This window comes from Palaemon carinicauda, chromosome 29 (genome assembly GCF_036898095.1).
Source record: "Palaemon carinicauda isolate YSFRI2023 chromosome 29, ASM3689809v2, whole genome shotgun sequence".
In the NCBI taxonomy this organism is placed as follows: Eukaryota; Metazoa; Arthropoda; class Malacostraca; order Decapoda; family Palaemonidae; genus Palaemon; species Palaemon carinicauda.
The window spans coordinates 45,595,464-45,615,463 of NC_090753.1; the positions used below are offsets into that span (position 1 = coordinate 45,595,464).

Genomic DNA, 20,000 nt, shown 5'->3' on the forward strand with positions numbered 1-20,000 from the left:
GAGGGACATCGCGTCCACTGCTTCCGCTAAGGGGTCCTCGTACGGGGCACGTACAGGGGCAACTTCTTGTTGTCTTTCGTCGCAAAGAGGTCTATCTGCAGTTCTGGGACTGATTCAGAATGAAGGAGAATGATCCTGCGTCTAAGGACCATTACGACTCTATCGGTGTGAACCTGGATAGAGCGTCCGCTGTCACATTGCGGACTCCTTGAAGGTGAACTGCCGACAGGTACCACTTCTTCTTTTCCGCCAATCGGAAGACGGCCAACATCACCTGGTTGAGAGGTGGTGACCTCGATCCTTGTCGATTCAAGTATCTTACAACTACCTCGCTGTCTATTACCACTTTATGTGTAACGAATGACGCGGGGAGACTTTCTTTAAGGTAAGGAGCACTGCCCTAGCTTCTAGAAAGTTTTATGAGAAAGGTCTTGAATAGCCTGGACCAAGTCCCCTGGACTTTTTTCCGATGAGAGTGACCTCCCCATCCCTCCTTTGAGGCGTCTGAGTGAATCGTCACCGACGGGGGAGGTGGCTGAAGAAGAACCTGACTTCTTTAGATGTCTGGCTTGGGACCAAGGCCTGAGAAGAGTAATTAGCCGAAGCGGCTGGTCTTCTCAGATCTCTTCACGCGTTTGATGCATAACTGGGTCTGTCACCGAAGCAAACTGGAGAGAGCGCAGTACTCTCTCCTGCTCGTGTCATGATATCCTTTCGGAATCTAGAAGTCTCTTGACAGAACCCGCTATCTCCTTCCTTTTCTTCGCCGGGGTGGAGAAACGGTGTGACAAAAGGTCCCAGTGGATCTTAGCCACTGGAACTTTTGAGATGGAGAAAGTCGAGACTTTTTCTGATGATCTTGAAGCCTAGGTACTCTAAGAACTGGATCACTTGACTGGAAGCTTGCAAGCATTCTGTCTCGGATGCTGCCCACACCAACCAGTCGTCCAGGTAGGCTACTACCTGAATTCCCTTTAGGCGAAATTGTTTGAGAGCTACGCTCGCAAGCTTCGTAAAAATCCTTGGGGCTATGTTTAGCACGAATAGCATGGCTCCGAAGGCGTATAGTCTTCGTTGTAGCCTGAACCCTAGGTAGGGGGAGAGTCGATGGCTAATTGGAATGTGCCAGTAGGCGTCTGACAAGTCTATAGAGACGGAATATGCCCTCTTGGGCAGTAAGGTCCTTATGTGTTGCAGTGTTAGCATTTTGAATTTGCAATTCACTATGAACTTGTTAAGTGGCGACAAGTCCAGAATGACTCTGAGCTTTTCCGAGTCTTTCTTGGGAACACAAAACAGCCTCCCTTAGAAATTGATGGGCTTCACCCTTTTTCTCCAACCGTTCTTGAACGTACTCCTCCATAACGGGGGTGGAGTGTTGGAAAAACCGAAGGTACGGGGGTGGAGTGCTGTACCAGCTCCCGCCCAGTCCATTCTTGAGTAGGCTGTGGGCCCAGGGATCGAAGGTCCACCGATCCCGAAATTTCAGAAGTCTCCCTCCTACCGGTATCACCTCACTTGGACTGCCGTCCTGAGGTCTTGCCTTCCTGACCACGACCACCCCTGAATCCCCTTCCCCTTGAGGGGCGTCTAGACGAGCCTCTGGCTGCTCCTCTAGGCTTTGCTCGAAAGGAAGTAGACTGCCCTTCGAACGCTGGGGTGAATGCCGTGGACTGTGTCGACACGGCCTGGGGTACCCACTGAAAGGTGGTCGGGGTTTGTGCCACGATCTGGGGCACTGGGGGCAATGGCAATTGCAGTTGCTGTTGCTGTCTAAGAGGCTTGGCTGGCCGAGACGGTAGCCTAGTCCTCATAGTCTTCCTCTTTGGTTGAGGACCCTCATCCGGGGAAGACTTTCTTTTGATAGCCAGGCCCCACTTCTGGAGAAGGTTTCTATTCTCCAAGGCGGCTTTATCAAAAACTTCTTTGACCAAGTCGGTAGGGAAAAAGGTCTTTTCCCCAAATGTTGGAGGAGATTAGTTTCTTTAGCTCGTGCCTCACCATAGCCGAGGTAAACACGAACTCCCTACAAGCTCTCCTTGCCTTGACGAAGCCATAAAGGTCCTTCGTCACTGTGGCCAGATGAGGCTTGGCCACTACCATGAACATTTCATGGACCTTGGGGTCACTTGCCATCGTCTCCAGAGTAGTCTGAAGAGACATTGAGGCAGTCAGTCTTTCTTTTGTATCGAACTCACTTCGCAAAAGAAAGTCAGACAGCTTAGGGAGGTCCTTGCCGAACTGACGTCCGGCAATATCAGCCTCCAACTTTCCCACTGAGAACGTAAGAGTGACGTCCTTCCAGTCTTTGTGGTCCATAGGCAGGGCCAGCGACAAGGGTTTACACTCCTCTAGGGAGGGGCAAGACTTGCCGGCCTCGATTGCTTTTAGTACAGCCAGAAACCCTTTCTGTAAAAGGGGGAAGGCTCTAGTAGGCGAGGACACAAAGGAAGGGAGCTTCCTATTCAATGCAGCTACCTTTGAGTTAGAGAAGCCCCTCTCTTTCATCGAGGATGAAAGTAGAGCTTGAGCCTTAGCATGGTCCATCACTATGACCTCCTTCGGCTCTGTCTCCTCCTTTGAAGCTGGTTCCTTCCTCAGCCGGACATAACAGTCCGGATATGATGCCTTGCTGGGCCAGAATTCCACCCTCCAGGGGAACTGAGCCCAGCTTATCCGAGATGACAATCTTTCCAGTCGTCATCGGCATGTGCTCAGCATACCTCCATGGGATAGCATCTGAGCACAAGGGAAGGTCTTTCACATTGAGCTTTTTCTGGGGCCCATGTGATTCTGCAAGGCACTGCATTCGCAGTTCCATTGCAGCCGCTTTCTCCTGATTTTCCTTCTGCATTTGTTGGATCATTCCAACAATAGAAGAGAGGGCCTGTCCCAGCTCTACTGGGAGACCGGCCGATGTAGAGGGGCTTGAACTTCATCCTGGGCTTCTGCCAGGAGGTCTTCCTCCTGACACCCGTCCACATCAGATATCCTGTCATTTAGCTGGATGTCTTGCATCGCGACCGCGACTTCAGCATCCACCTGGATCTGAACTTAGGGGATCTCCTCTTGAGGCTGGGGAATCACTGCATCAGCTGATGCCTTAGGGAAAAGATACGCCCTCATCTTCTCACTTGGAAGATAAGGGCCAGAAGTGTTCTTTTGGAAGCCCCTTACCCAGGTACGAAGCTTCTTCCTAGCTATTTAAATGTCTCATTAATCAGGTTAGTGCACACAGTACATACCTGAGGGTCCCAATACCGGAGATCATCCTTGGAGACAGCGTATGCTGCGTGTCTCCTACAAAACTCATGTCCGCAGAGGTTCTTGCTGCTGACATTGCAGAAAGCACTTCCCCACTTCGGAGTGTCCTTCTGTAAAGAGAAGAAATTTCCATGAGTATCAATTGAACTATGTATCACTGGATATGCATAGTATAGCATAACAATTCAGAAAGGAAAGACACACACTTGTGTTTCCCTCACAACCCATTGTTGCAGCCTTCCAGATAATGAAATCAAAAATGGTTTATCTCTTCTAGAGTAACCAATGCAAGGTTTCCAGAGGAAACAGGTGGAGCTCACACCTAAGCAATGATTTTAAAATCCTGGATAATAGACAGGGAAGAACTCAGCTTCCTATCTGACGGCAACAGCAAAGGGATGTGCAAGAAAACACAATAGTGTTAGAAGATACAGTGCTGTACCAAAACCTTTACTATAGTTTTCTTCTTACTGTATATGCTATACAGAAGAATACTAGTACAGTATAGGGGGATGTGTGCCGGCCTGCCTTTGCCGGCCGGCACACACCACAACTAGCTTTAAAGTATACTACTTAACAGCTATAGGGCGGCAGCACTCTGGTTCAAATGCCTGTGCCGGTCTGCAGCAACTGCCGGCCGGTAACAGCCAGTGTTGGCCGGCAATGGCTGCCGGCCAGCAACTACACAAGGTAGTACCCAGCTGCCGGCCACACTCTTGGTGACCGGCAGACAAGGACTGACATAAGCCGGCCGGCAAAGATACAAGACCGATGCCAGCCGGCAGCAAAAGAACCAGAGAACTACACCTGCCCGGCTGCCGGCCTATGAGGCCGGCAGCCGGGACAGGTACAGCACTAGAAGAAAATAGAATGGATGCCGGGATAAGAGTGTACACTACCTCCAAGCCCGGAAACCGAAAGAGTGCATATAAGGAAGGGGAGAAACTAATTCAGGCTTCCTTGACCAATGCCGTCCGGCTCTGCCGGCAGGCATGGATGAGGGACCAAGAGAGGTCCGGGCAGCACTCGAAAACATAAGACCCTTGCCGGCCAGCAGCTCTGCCGGCCGGCAATGGGCTGAGTCAATTCCACATCCCAACCTATACTAGGTCCAGAAGTAGAACGACGTACAGTACAGTAAGACCCCTGCCGGCCAGCTCTGCCGGCCGGCAAGGTACAGTACAGTAATGGCTAGGCCATTACGGAGATAGAGGGGGAAGGGACAAGAGGGTCCTGCCAACCTTGCTTTAGTGACAGATCACCCGCAGCCAAGAAACTTATCTTAGCCTAAGGGAGATCTAAGGGAAAAGGCCAGCAATACTTGCCAGCTTCCAGAGCACCAAAGCAAGGAAGGCGTTGCTACTCCCAAGGGAAGAACTTATCCTCCCCCGAGAACAGCAACAGGACTTAGTCTGGTCGATCACAAAAGAAGGAATCATAACTACAGAAACCTTCGGTAGTGACCTAAGGGAGCTAAGCTCCCTTTGTATGTGTTAGGTCAGCGAGGGGGACTCTGCCCCAAGCCAGACAACACAGACTCAGACTAAAAACTCTGTTGTTCTGTCCCTCTTGAACCATAACTACAGGAACAGGAAGGTACAGTAACACCCTAGTATAGTTTTATCGAAAATAAATTCGGAAAAAACCACTTAGGGATAAGCCCAAGGCTTAACCCTGGATAGGTACGGTCCTCGGACACCCCTTTAAGGGTATACTCGGACGCGAACGACCCCGACGCCAAAAAAAATTCTTGAAAAATCAGTTTTTGCAGTAACCTCCTTTTTTCTTTTGCCAAAAAAAACTTCAATGAATGCTTAAAACAACTGTAAAGATAAATACTACTCATCTGCAGAAAAACTATTTATTATAAATATTTTAAAAAATTAAGTAGAAAAAAAAAAAGACCTGACATAAAAATTCATAAAAAAAAAGTTTATACATATATACACAAATCCTTTTAGGAATTGATTCTTGAATGTTTAGGACCCATCTTGATGTATTTTGGATGAAGTCAGACCCATGGAGGTGAAGATCTGAAATGAGAAAAAAAGGGTAACTTTTTTTGGCCAAAAAAAATTGTCCAAATTTCATGAATTTTTTTGGGTACCCAAATGAAATAGGAAGTGGCTAATTTTTTTAGGGAATAAACATATGTTATCCTAAAATAGAAATATGTAAAAAAATCTTCATTATTTTGTAAATTACATTTATATCAGGGGCCATATCTAAAGGTAATTTTTTGAGTACTTGGAAATTTCGTAAAAAAATACATATATTCAATATATAATATGATATTTATGCAGGTAAAAATATACCAAAATATCACAAATTCTATAGGGAACAAGAATATATATAGATAGGGCAGCTTACGCTTCGGATATGTCCACAAAATGGCCGCCAACCACACTGACTCAGACTCCCTAATCTGCCACTTGAAATGTAGGAAGGGTATGTCAATTTCAAGGTGTTATTTACTAATCTAATTATTATTGGATATGCATAAAAATTGTATGGTGGGTTGCTGGATAATTGTCGATTATTTAACGACTATAAAATTAAAATTCTGACCCAAAAAATTTTTTTTGAAGGGAAATAAAATCGAAAAAAAAAATGTAAAACAATATTTTAGCTAAAAAAATTTGATGATATTCAATCAAAAAAAAAGTAAACAAAATTTTCCGACAAATAAACATCTAGAGGAATCATTACTCTGTGATAGTTCCTTAGTACGTAGTAATTTTGAAAGAAATGGGAAAAAACGAAAAAATGGCAATCACCGGAAAATCGAACACATACCTATATATACGCCATATCTGGCTAAAAAAAAGATAGGCATGGGTAGCCAGATCATCTAGAAACACTTTCCAACACTATAAAAATATAAGTTTTGCGACACTACTTGCCAATTCCTTACGGTAACATGACTAAGCAAAAAAAATGCAAAACAAATAAAAAGGGGCACTCGTGGAAAAATGGCCATTCTAATATACGGCATTTCAGAAAAAAAAATTTCAGCCACGTGCTAGGCAAACCATCAAGGCATATTTTCCGACAAACAAACATATAAATGAAATATTACTCTGTGATAGTTCCTTAGTACGTAGTAATTTTGAAAGAAATGGGAAAAAACGAAAAAATGGCAATCACAGGAAAATCGAACACATACTTATATATACGCCATATCTGGCTAAAAAAAAATAGGCATGGGTAGCCAGATCATCTAGAAACACTTTCCAACACTATAAAAATATAATTTTTGCGACACTACTTGCCAATTCCTTACGGTAACATGACTAAGCAAAAAAATGCAAAACAAATAAAAAGGGGCACTCGCGGAAAAATGCCCAACATTCTAATATACGGCATCTCAGATAAAAAAAAAAGACATGCACGTGTTAGCCCAACCATCAAGGCACACTTTCTAACACATAAACATGAAAAAAAAATCAATAATATACGGCAATTCCTTACTACGTAGTAAATTTTTACAAATATTGAAAAAAAAACAGAAATTGGCAACCGCAGTTAAATACCCTATATACCAATAACTACGTCGTATCTGACAAAAACAAAATCACGCATGGGTAGCCAGATCATCTAGACACACTTTCCAACATTAAAAAAGCAAAAGTTTTACGACACTATTTCGCAATATCTTACGGAAAAATGACTTGGCAAAAAAATTAAAAAAAATTAAAAAGGGACACTCGCGGTAAAATGCCCGACATTCTAATATACGACATCTCAGATAAAAAAAAAGACATGCACGTGTTAGCCCAACCATCAAGGCACACTTTCTAACACATAAACATGAAAAAAAAATCAATAATATACGGCAATTCCTTACTACGTAGTAATTTTTACAAATATTGAAAAAAAACAGAAATTGGTAACCGCAGTTAAATACCCAATATACCAATAACTACGTCGTATCTGACAAAAACAAAGTCATGCATGGGTAGCCAGATCATCTAGACACACTTTCCAACACTAAACAAGCAAAAGTTTTACGACACTATTTGGCAATATCTTACGGAAAAATGACTTGGCAAAAAAATGAAAAAAAATGAAAAAGGGGCACTCGCGGTAAAATGGTCCTCGTGGTGATGAACGACATTTTAACTAAAAAAAAAAAACATGCACATGGTAGCCAAACAATCCACCAAGACTTTCCACAACTGATAACCTATACAAGTTGCACCATTCTACGACAATTTCATAATACGTAATAACTTTGATAATTATGCAAACTACCTCAGAAGGGTAAACTCGGACGCGAACGACCCCGACGCGTCTCAGAAATCGGGGAAGGAGTACAGCTACAGCAATGCACATCTGGACACTACTAGAGCGTGTAGGGGAGACACCTCCTGCAGGTCGATCACCCACAAATTCAGTCACAGGGGTGAGTCACGTGAGAAAAACCTGTTTTTTTTTTACGCTCGGGGTCGCAAACGACCCACCGTACCTATCCAGGGTTAAACAGAGGGAAAGGGATTGCATACCTTCTCCGAAGAAAAGAAAGCAACCGGGGAGTATGATAAAGTATACTAAGGCTCCATAAGCAATTAGCCTAGGCACCAAGAGAATCGATTACCTAATTCACCGAAACTCACACGTATACAATCTTGGAAATATTCCACACAGTCTAAAATGTATAAAATATAGCCTAAAGCTTCAATAACATTTTAATTACACTCGGAAAAACCAAAATCATGCATGAAGTACTAGGACCAAACGACTAGGCTACATGGCCTAGCGTAGGCCAGAATGGCGAATACTTCGCCAAATAATACTAAGCACGAAAGGAAATCCTATGTAATGCTAAATAGCTAAAATTTAATAAAGCAAAACAACCAGGAATGTCGCTCTAACTAACTAATTTATACCTAGCGAGCGACAGTGTCCAGGACACCTCTGGTAGGCTACGGCTCTTATATCAAAGATTAATCCTATTAATCACTCAAAATTTTACCAAGAGCCTACATTTATACATAACAGACACTATACTCAACTTATCAGAGGCCGACGAAGACGAAGAAGCCATGAAAAGTCGAATAAATCCAAGATTTGCGAGAAAAACAGGAAAAAACACCGAGTTGTTAAGCTACGCAAAAAGGAATACAGATGGCGCCAGGATTGCCGCCAGGCACGCATACGAATCGAGGGATAGGGAAGCCTTGGGAGCGGCTCCCCTTTTTCTTTCCCGAATTCGTATCTCGTCAATCACCTCCTACGAGACGAAATCTCTGTCCAGGTTGTAGATTGCCATGTGACGTGTCTAGAATACGTCCTCTGATATGTCGCGATATCCCTTTCACGAGGGATACTCGCTCCAGGAGTTAGAATTCTGGTACCTTAAGGTAAATTCTCTGGGAATATCGCCGTAGTTGTAATATACCCTAGGAAGCTACCCTATAGGAACTTCCATCAGGACGACATGGCTTGAGCCCAAAAATATATATATATATATATATAAAGAAGAAGATCGTAACAAGTGGGGGTCTGTCCGGGATTGAAATTTGTTAGCCCTCGGTAATTGTTCGTAATGATCGTTACTGTGCAAGATTTGTTATATGCGTTTTAACGTATTGGTTTTTGTGTTTTCAAATTTTCTTTTTTTGCAGTATATCTTAAGTGATAATTAGTATATTAAGTTTATAATTATGGAGTCCTTTAACATTAGTGAGTTTGTTGAAAATCCTACGAGTGGTTATTTGAGTTCGCACCGGGTGCGAAAGGATGATTGGTTAGAGATCGTTCGTCACTATAAGTTTGATGAAGACATAAAGAGATCGTGGCGTAAATCTCAGATTAAGAGTAACGTGATATCGAAGTTAGTCGATGATGGAGTTCTCTCGGAAGAGGCCTTTGATTTATGTGACGAAGGTAGTTCAATCTTAGAGGTAAAACGAATAGAAATTCAGTATGCAAGATAAAGAGAGGAAATAGAAAGAATAAAAAGAAAGGAAGAACTTGAGCGTCAGGACAGATTAAAAAGGGAAGAACTTGAGCGTCAGGACAAAGAACTTGGGCGTCAGGACAGATTAAAAAGGGAAGAACTTGAGCGTCAGGACAGGTTAAATAGAGAGGAAAAAGAATATCAGTTAAAGTTAGAAGCCCTCAAGAGTGCATGTAAAAGTAAATTTTACCTATTGACGAAAGTATGCCTGATGTAAGTAAGTTTACTAAGATTGTGCCTAAATTTGATGAGTCTGAACCTGATGAATTTTTTTCACTTTTCGAGATGTTAGCTCAAAGTTTGAGTTGGCCTAAGGAGGTCTGGCCTGTGATTATTCAACCTGCTTTGGTAGGAAAAGCTAGGTCTGCTTTTCTAGCTTTGAATGCTAGTGAGTGCAAGGATTATGATTTTATCAAAGATAATATACTTAAGATATATGAACTTACTCCTGAGTATTATCGTTTGCGATTTAGAAGGTTTTGCAAATGTGATAAACAATCATATGTAGAGTATACCCATGGTATTGTTAAACTTCATGATAAGTGGATTAAAGCAACTGGAGTCACGTGCATAGAAGAGTACAGAGAGTTGATATGACTTGAACAATTTTTAAGGGGAATTCTTGTTGATGTACAGAGATATTTGTTTGAAAGAGAAGTTACAATTTTGCAGAGAGCTACTACTCTGGCTGAGAATTTTGGTATGTTAAAGCCATTTAAAAGGGGAAACAATTCCATGAGATCACCACATACATCACCTTGCAAATCATTGCAGAATTCACCACATAATAGTCCTGGCCGGAGTAAAAATAAAGGCCAAGGGAAGGACTATGCTGGAAGTAATAGTAGTACTGTTGTGAAATGTTATTTTTGTGGTGAGGTTGGACATATTCGCAGGAATTGTCCTGGATGGCTTAAAAACAAAGAAAAGACAGGGAGTGTAGCTTGTTCGCTCCCGAGAATGTTTAGATATGGTAAAGAAAAGTCTCCTGTGGTTAGAGAGGAATTTAAACCTTTCTGTTTTAAAGGAAAATGGAATCTCTGTCAGGATAGTACGAGATACGGGATCGTCGCACAGCTTAGTGGTCAGAGATGCAGTTCCTGGGATAGAGAATTTTATGACTCAAGATAGTGTAATTCTGAGGAGCATTGGTGGACTGACTACGGTACCCCGAGCAAAGTTGCATGTGGATTGTAATTTGTTTACAGGGAATACTGTTGTAGGAGTTGTTGATTCATTACCTATACCTAACATTGATTTTCTATTAGGAAATTATATTGCTGGTTCCAGAGTGATTCCAGATCCTGTTGTTGTGGATAATCCTCTGATTGAAAATCCAGTGAAGGACCTAGAAGAGAAAGCCATGTTTCAGTCGTGTGTCGTTGAACACAGCCTGAAGAATTTGGATACTACAAAGAATTCGATTTGTACGGATGCTGCTGATGCTGATGACGCAGCAGGTGATGTAGTAGAGGAGAAACTCTCCTCTGATAGAAGACAAGGTAGGTAAAGTCAACAATGAAAATGGCTGTAAGCTAGACAACACTACTGTGGAGGTTTGTAAATCTTCTTTACTAGAGTGTAACATTTTGGATTCAGAGTTTCATAATCTGTTTGAAATGAAGCAATTTGATATTAGAGATGCTCAAGCTAATGATGATTCTTTACAACAAATTTTTAATGAAGCTGTTTCAGAGAGTGAAATCGCTACGGAAGCGACTTGCTATTATTTAAAGACGGGAATACTGATGAGAAAGTACAGAGCACTTTCTACACCTGCTAATGCTTCATGGGACGTGAAGTACCAATTAGTTGTACCTTTAGGATTGAGAGAAGAAATAATCTGGATTGCCCATGTGAATACATCTGCCCATCTTGGAGTGAAGAAGACCATACTCTATATTCTGCAATATTTTTATTGGCCTGGAATAAGAGAAGATGTAAAGAAATTTTGCAAAGTATGTGATACTTGTCAAAAGGTAGGTATACCTAATCAGCCTATAAAGCCAGTACCTTTATCTCCACAGATTGTATGTAGCGTTCTATTCGAGAAAGTAATTTTGGATTGTGTCGGTCCATTGCCTAAGTCTAAGAAACAAAACCAGTATTTGATGACTGTTATGTGCAGTAGCATAAGGTATCCAGATGCTATACCTATGCGGAATATTTCTGCTAAAACATTAATTCCTCATCTAGTTAACATTTTCACCCAATATGGAATACCTAGGATTGTACAGACCGATCAAGGAACTAATTTTACGTCTACATTATTTCAGGAGGTAATGAAAGTAATGGGTATTAAACATTCTATGTCCACAGTATATCATCCTCAAAGTCAAGGTTGTCTTGAAAGATTTCACCAGACGCTAAAAGAAGGTTTGACTAAGTTTTGTGAAGAAACTGGCAAAGACTGGGAGGAAGGATTGCCGTTCGTTTTATATGCTGTGAGGACTGCTTATCAGGAAAGTCTTTGGATCTTCTCCCGCCGAATTACTTTATGGAAGACAAATTAGAGGACCACTTAAAGTATTATACGACACTTGGTTAGACTGTAGTGAAGGTGTCAGTTCGGGAGAATATGCAACTAAGTTAAGAGAAAAACGTAGAGTATTTAAGTAAGTTTGCCCATCAACATTTGTTTAAAGCTCAGGATTCTATGAAGAAAAACTTTGATAGTAAAGCAGAGAAAAGAGAATTTAAAGTAGGAGATAGAGTTTCGATGTTAACTCCTATGAAGAACACTTTTGAAAGCAGATATGAGGGACCATTTACTGTGTTGAGTAAGAATCAGAATCTATATGAAATATCTACTCCAGGTAAGAAGAGAGATCGGAAAATAGTAGATATAAACCGATCAAAACTTTATTCTACTAAGGAGAAAACTGAAGAAGGTATTGCCTGTGCTAGCTTGGTTCTTGTTGACAAGTCTTCTGATCAAGTATCTGATAACCACCTTATAAAAACAGATGTTCGATTATCCAATTCTGACACTATTAACCATCTGAAATCTAAATTACACCATTTAACCTCTCTTCAATTGCAGGATATATAAAGGTTGTTGGAATCTTTCCCAGCGATTTGTGGAGATATACCAACACAAACGAGTCTTGTGGAAGTCGAAATACAGCTTAAGATCGGCTCAGTTCCAGTTAGGAGCGCTCCGTACCGAGTATCTCCATACAAGAAGACAATCATGAAAAACGTAAGTAGATTTCTTGCTAGAACATGGTTTGGCCGAAGCCAGCCATAGTCCATGGTCCTCTCCATGTGTACTAGTAGGGAAATCAGACGGTACATATCGGTTATGCACAGATTATCGTCAGGTAAACCAGCTTACTGTTTCTGATTGCTATCCATTACCCAGAATTGACGATCTCATTGACATGGTAAGCTTATCAAAATTTATATCTCTAATAGATCTTCTTAAAGGTTACTATCAACTTCCATTGTCAGAATCCTCAAAACATATAACTGCATTTGTAACGCCTAGTGGACTTTTTCAATACAAAGTATTACCTTTTGGATTAAAGAATGCAACAGCTATATTTCAAAGGCTCATGAATGATGTTTTGAAGGATTTATCAAATGTTGCAGTATATTTGGATGACATTATTATTTTTACAGATACTTGGGATAGCCACTTAGAGACGTTAAGGAAGGTTTTCGCTCTGTTGAAAGCTGCAAACCTTACCCTGAATTTGGCGAAGAGTGACTTTGGTTATGCCCGAATTCAGTATCTCAGATACGTTGTTGGGAGTGGAGAAGTCTCACCCGTTAATGCCAAGGTGAACGCCATCTTAAAAGTGAAGGAACCTACCTGTCGGAAGGAAGTTCAACGCTTCTTAGGGATGGTTGGGTATTACACAAGATTCTGTTAGAATTTCTCAGAACTTGTTTTTCCATTGACTGATCTTACAAGCAGCAAGAAAACGTTCCAGTGGACTTCAGAGTGCCAGGATGCATTCGACAAGGCTAAGACTTTGTTAGTCTCAAGCCCAATTCTCAAATCTCCTGATTTGGGAAGTCCATTTGTCCTTGAAGTGGATGCCAGTGAGATTGGATCTGGAGCAGTTCTCCTGCAGAGAAGCAAAGATTCCTTATTACATCCAGTGATGTACAGCTCGCAAAAGTTTAAACCCCATCAGCGTAACTACTCTACGATAGAGAAGGAAGCTCATAGTTTACTTTTGGCTTTGGAGAAGTTTGATACTTATCTTCATTCGTCCCCATACACTATTATACTGATCATCAACCGCTCACGTTCCTGCAGAGAATGAAGACCAAGAATAAGAGACTGGCGAGATGGTGGTTGTCTTTGCAGGATTATGATCTAAATGTGAATCGCATCAAGGGAAAGGATAATTTGCGTGCAGACTTTTTATCCAGGCATCCTGTTATGTAAATTTTTGTCTTTTGTTATATTATGAATTGTATTTTTTGTTTATCCTCATTGGTTATAATGATGATTTTAAAGAGAGAGGTATGTTATATCTTTATTTATTTGTAATTGTTTTCGCTTGAAATGCGCGGATCAACCAATAGATGGCGGCGAAGGTTGGATCCGAAAGTATGATGTTTTGTATTTATATTCCTTGGTTTTCTAAGTGTAAAGTTCTGTTGTTTTGGTCCTTTTCAAAGTTTACTTGGCTACCTAGTTTCGTACGTACCAGTGTGTCTCCTGGAATTGTAGTGACATGTGGTGGTTAATACTTACTAATATTACGAAATGGGCAAAGTTATATTAAGGGTAAAGTATTGTTTCTCCTGTATTTTATCTTCTATGTTCGTGACTTTGCATTTTGAAGTGTTCACTCTGTATTAAGTGAGTACGAGGTATTAGAGTATTTTTTACGTTAATGAGTTTATTGTCATGTTATGTATTTCTTTGTGTAAAGTGTTAATACTCTCTTTATTACCTAAGTATCCCGTGATATCTATACCGTGTATATTTGGGTTTCGGTAATAGTAAATTTATCATCAAATAATTACATTGATTTTATTATGTTTACCTTGGGTAAACATAATATTTACGTTTCTCTATCTAAAAACACTAGAGTATTAGAAGAAAATCGTAACAATATATATATATATATATATATACATATACATATACATATACATATACATATACATATACATATACATATACATATACATATACATATACATATACATATACATATAATACATATAATACATATAATACATATATATATATATATATATATATATATATATATATATATATATATACATATACATATACATATACATAAAATACATATATATATATATATATATATCAGGATCTGAAAAGCAGTGGATACAAGGGAATATCTGCTGAAATAATTATGGAATTCCTCTTAAATATGAAAATTTGATTTAGTCTTTTTTTGAGCATAGCAAGATTAAAGTAAATGTTAATGGAGTCTTATCAAATGAATTTTCATTGAGCAACAGAGTACTCCAAAGGAATACGTTGTCACCTAGGTTTTTTCCTCCTAATGGATTTTGTAATGCGTAGGACAGTCGGAGATGGAGGAGGATTGAACTGGATTTGTGAAAAGAACTTAGCAGACCTAAACTATGCTGATGATGCTATCCTTGTTAACATAAAACCAAGGGATTTGAAATGCTTGCCTACCAGAAAGCATGAAATTTCACATGAGGTGGGCTCAAGATTAACAAAAGAAAGACAGATGTTGAGAACGGAGTATGCAATGGAAGATGAAATATCATTGGAAGGAGAAAGGATTTATGAGCTACAATCATTTAAGTATTTAGAAACTATGATCTCTAATATAGGTCTTCAGAATTAGAGTTTAGTGAAAGATTGAACCTAAAACTAATCAAACAATGGTTTGGTTAAGCAGAATTTCAAAATTAAATATCCTGAAATTGAATATACAAATCAGATTATATATCAGTTTAGTGAAATCGGTGTTACTATGTGGATATGTGTCTTAGTATGAGAATGAAACAATCTTAAATAGATTTAACAGATTTGAGAACAAAGCCCTCAGAAGGATATTGGGAGTTGAAGGGCGGGACGGGATTAGAAATTAAACTATAAGAGAGAATACGCCATATGTGGATGAGATCACGATGAGATGGTTTTGGCATGTTCCTTACACTCCCCGAGATATAATAATTGACCAAACGTTCAGCTGGGTTCTACAAGGCACTTGAAGAGTTGTAAGACGTAGGCTTACATGGCTGAGGACTATGAAGCACGAAATAGGGTAGAAAATGATGGAAGGAGAAGTATTGAATTAAAAGATCAAAATTGAGACGACAGGCGAAATTTAACTCCTTTATTTCCTTGCTTTCTCCTCGAATACAGATTTTCCTATTTCCAAGACTCAAATATTTTCATCGGACACCTTTCAGCTCTAATCTTGAAGTAACTGACTAAGACTTAATAATTTTCTAAGATATCTCGAAAATATAAAATTATTAGACCTAAGAGTAGTATTAGTAGGCTGCTGTCGTTTGATACACAAAAATACATTTTCGTGATTATGTACAATTCTAAATCTTTTAATCCTAGTTCATTTATTACAGAGAAATAAAGAGCATTTAAACATGTATAATGGATTGCTAATTTTATAAAAAAAAATCAGTCCAATGGAATCACTTGATACTCTGAATTTCTGGCTTTTGAATCAATATTCTAAAGTCTCTTATTTTAGATGATATCAATTTTAATTTCAGTTTGGCAATGAGCAGCTGGTGATGACTACCAATATCTGCACCGCTAGAGCTGCTCAGATTTCTCAGAGATTTCTTTCTATCTTTATTAATGGCCACGATTCTTGCAATTGCTACATGGTGAAGTCCAATTATATATGGGGATGTCCTTGTGCTGGAATGAGTACCTCCAAGAGTACCTCTTTAGTAATTGTAAAGTATTATAGCATATATGATTATTTCAAGACAATTAGCATATTTGAATTCCATTTTAGAAAATAAAACATCAATATAATCTAAAATAGAAATGCCTAGTTTTCTAAAATACTACAGAAATTAGTAGAGGATTTGGAAGCGTGTGTACTTGCAAAATGGATACAGGCGGTACAAAAATATTTTACATAATGGTGGATAGTATTATTATTATTATTATTATTATTATTATTATTATTAGGCGTACTACTGCTGATATTATTATTATTATTATTATTATTATTATTGTTGTTGTTGTTGTTGTTGTTGTTGTTGTTATTAGTATTATTATTACACCACTGAAACCATAGTGTGATGATCATGCTTTTAAGAAATTATATTAATTTACTAAAAAATACAAAGTAATCTAAACATTTTACATTAAAAAAATAGAATAAACCACAAGCAAAATATTTCCATAAGCAAATCAAAGTTAAGAAAAAAAAAAAAGCCAAAGCTAACTTCTCCATACATAGATTATTCACGGAAGCTAAAGTGAAAAAGAAATATAGACTTTATCTTTTCCACACCTTTTTCGGTTTCCTCCTCGTGGCTTTCCTTTGGCTCTTTCATCCTTTTTTCCTTTGAAAATATTTTTTAAAAACTTCCTGAATCCCTTGACATCGGAACGGACAGTTTTGTGAATTGTGCTTTTCCCTCAGCTTCAGAAAAATATAAGTTAGTGAGAAGCATTCCTGTTTTCGGAAGTAAGGTAAATTAAATAAACATAGATTGAAAGAGAACAGTAATCTGAAATTTTTTTTGTTGGTTAATGGCATTTCATTACAGCTTGAGGATATATATAAAACTGGTTAGAGAAAATATGAGTTTTATTTGAGGATTTCAGGTAACATTATCTAATCGAAGGTCATGAATATAAAGTATGTAATATTAATCTTATTCAACATATATTGTTTGAATATTCATTTTAATGAAAACCCATAATAATAATGTAATACTACATTTGAATTTAAAAAGTGATATCATGCTACAAATATTTTATAAAACAATATTTTTTATGAGAGACTATAATGATGATTCAATACTTTATTACAAATAAGCTGGCTATATGCCAGTAAGGACACTTTCTCATAAAAAACCTATCTATATATAAAACCTTTTAGGTATAGAATGCAAGGGTAAAATATATATGAAACATTTGTTCACGTTCCTTAATTTCAAAAAAAAATTTCTCTATTGTTTGTCATATTCGTTGTCTCGTTTATTCCTACTCTTTGTTATTGTCTTACCTGTTCTCTGTCAATTGTATTCCTCTGTCCATTTTCTGATCCTGCTCTCGGGTACAAATTATGATGATCAAAAGAAACTCTCTCTCTCTCTCTCTCTCTCTCTCTCTCTCTCTCTCTCTCTCTCTCTCTCTCTCTCTGTAATTCAAGGAAATTTTACTAATATAACGAGTTTTGAAAATGGATAAATCTTATAGAGAATTAAGAGAACAATTCTCTCTCTCTCTCTCTCTCTCTCTCTCTCTCTCTCTCTCTCTCTCTCTCTCTCTCTCTCTCTCTCTCTCTCTCTCTCTCTGTAATTTAAGGAAATTTTACTAATATAACGAATTTTAAAAATATATAAATCTTTTAGAGAATTAAGAGAACAATTCTCTCTCTCTCTCTCTCTCTCTCTCTCTCTCTCTCTCTCTCTCTCTCTCTCTCTCTCTCTCTGCGCACGTGAATTGTAATGAATATTTATGGATATGATATTTTCAGAAATTAATTTATGTAATAGAGAATTATTCTCTCTCTCTCTCTCTCTCTCTCTCTCTCTCTCTCTCTCTCTCTCTCTCTCTCTCTCTCTCTCTCTCCCTCTCTCTCTCTCTCTCTCTCTCCAATATAGGCTATTGTTATGAAAAAAGAATCTCTGAGAAATTTTATATTCATATATAAATCAAATCAAGCTATTTAGAAAGTAATAATAAAAAGAAAAAATAATATAGAAAAAAACGGGGAAAAAAATTATAGAGATGAAGGAAAAGTTTTATTTTTTGCTGACAAAGGAAAACATGTCCATTACGAAGACAACAATAGAGCAATGAGCGTGACTATGGATGAGGAGAGAGAGAGAGAGAGAGAGAGAGAGAGAGAGAGAGAGAGAGAGAGAGAGAGAGAGAGAGAGAGAGAGAGAAACTAATAAATGGAGTAGGTATTTGGATTTTCAAAAGTACTATGACGTGGTGCTCGTCGGGTTTATGGAGTTGTAGGCAGCCTTAATGAGTAGTTTTATAACACTGGTGATCAGTAGCATTTGTAGTTTAAGGTTACAGATTTGTCCCAAGCACAAAGATTCCACATTTCCCACCACCTCCCTTCTCCAAATTATAACCCCATTCGCCAGTGTATGGCTACTCCATTTCCACTATATCTGAAGGATGGAAAAAGACCAAGTAGGTATACATTAATACCATAATAAAGATTACCTTGACAATGAAAAATCAAAACTCTTGCTAAAAAAGTGCATTTGAGAATGATAGAAAAAAAAAATAATAATGCCTATTATTTCTTCTACACACATACTGAAAATAGACAACCTAGATCATAAATCACACCACTAAAAATATAGGTTAGAGATGCTCAACAAAATTCTACGACGCGAAATAAAGAGAACGCCCCCCCCCCCCTTTATTTTAGTCTGGCCAGCGAATACCCTGAATTTTATTAAACATAGTGTCACATTCTGTGCATGTCAACTTTGCTAGGCCACGTCTTGGTGATTGGAGTAAGCTTCCAATTCTAGCTTTTTTATTATTAGAAGGATTATTACGGTGAAGCTGAACTTTTTTGGATTAAATATTAAATGGTAATATATTTTCAGTAACTTCAAATAAAAATTACATCTAATGCCTTAAAGAGAGAAAAACATATTATAGTGTTATTTTAAAGATAAAACTAGAGTTTCAAGGTAAATACCTATTTTCACTAATTAAAAAAAATGATCTTAGGATTCTTTTCCTTGGAAATTATCCAATGCCCTAAGGGGAAAAAATATTTTCTTTTTGTTTTTTCTACAAAAAAGAATTTAGAGAAAAAATGGCTCTTGTATTTAGAAGATTGCTAATAAATTAGTCATAAATTGTATAAAATCCAATCAAAAAGTTCATTTAGATTCATCAACAAAGGAATTGCATTGTTTAGTGTTAATGAATAGTACGTTTTGAAATTAATACTTTATATGTAAATCTCTTCTTATTTATTATATTTCGGCAAATTTTTAATTCATTACTTATTCTGCGTGACTTACATATTCATCGATAAACATAATCATATTAAATTAATTATAAAGCTGCAAAAGAATACAAAATGTCCTTTGATTGCTTAGTGAGTTGTAAGAGATATTTATTCTGTAAGAGTTTTGAAGTACAGTTGGGCTCAGCAATTCATGGTACACAAAGCTCGGAGAAAGTACACCCTGTCACACCCTTTCTGCTTGCCCAGTTACTCACTGCGCGATAACGGTTTAGCCGGGTTCACTTCAGTGAAAGGTGTACTAGGAATTCCTATATCCAACTGTACGTCACTCATTTTTATTCTAGTTCCAAAATATTTCATCCCCTTTTTCAACAACATATAAATGATTTCAATATACCAGCATACTTCAGTAAATCTTTCCCAACGTTTCGGAACCATCAAAACAATATATTTTTATTTAAATATTATTTTCAGGTTTGAACTTAATCTTAGTATTTTTTTTTTCTGAGGCATTATTTTTTATTTAGCATTTACGCTTCTATATACATTGTATATGTATCAGCTATATAAAAACAAAATTATTGTTAGAAAAAAAAATTGCCTTCCTAATATATCAGGAATAAATTAAATAA

At 38.3% G+C, this 20,000-nt stretch overlaps 1 protein-coding gene across 1 annotated transcript in view; it reads left to right on the forward strand.

Moving 5' to 3' along the window:
• Positions 1 to 13,503, forward strand: part of LOC137622545 (uncharacterized) — a 51,024-nt gene extending 37,521 nt beyond the window's left edge. The window contains exons 2-9 of the mRNA XM_068353149.1: positions 8,951 to 9,170; positions 10,254 to 10,728; positions 10,826 to 11,670; positions 11,877 to 12,042; positions 12,301 to 12,428; positions 12,644 to 12,674; positions 12,851 to 13,099; positions 13,268 to 13,503. Coding sequence (XP_068209250.1) covers positions 8,951 to 9,170; positions 10,254 to 10,728; positions 10,826 to 11,670; positions 11,877 to 12,042; positions 12,301 to 12,428; positions 12,644 to 12,674; positions 12,851 to 13,099; positions 13,268 to 13,503 — 2,350 coding nt within the window. The remainder of the gene's footprint in view (positions 1 to 8,950; positions 9,171 to 10,253; positions 10,729 to 10,825; positions 11,671 to 11,876; positions 12,043 to 12,300; positions 12,429 to 12,643; positions 12,675 to 12,850; positions 13,100 to 13,267) is intronic.
• Positions 13,504 to 20,000: the final 6,497 nt, after the last annotated feature.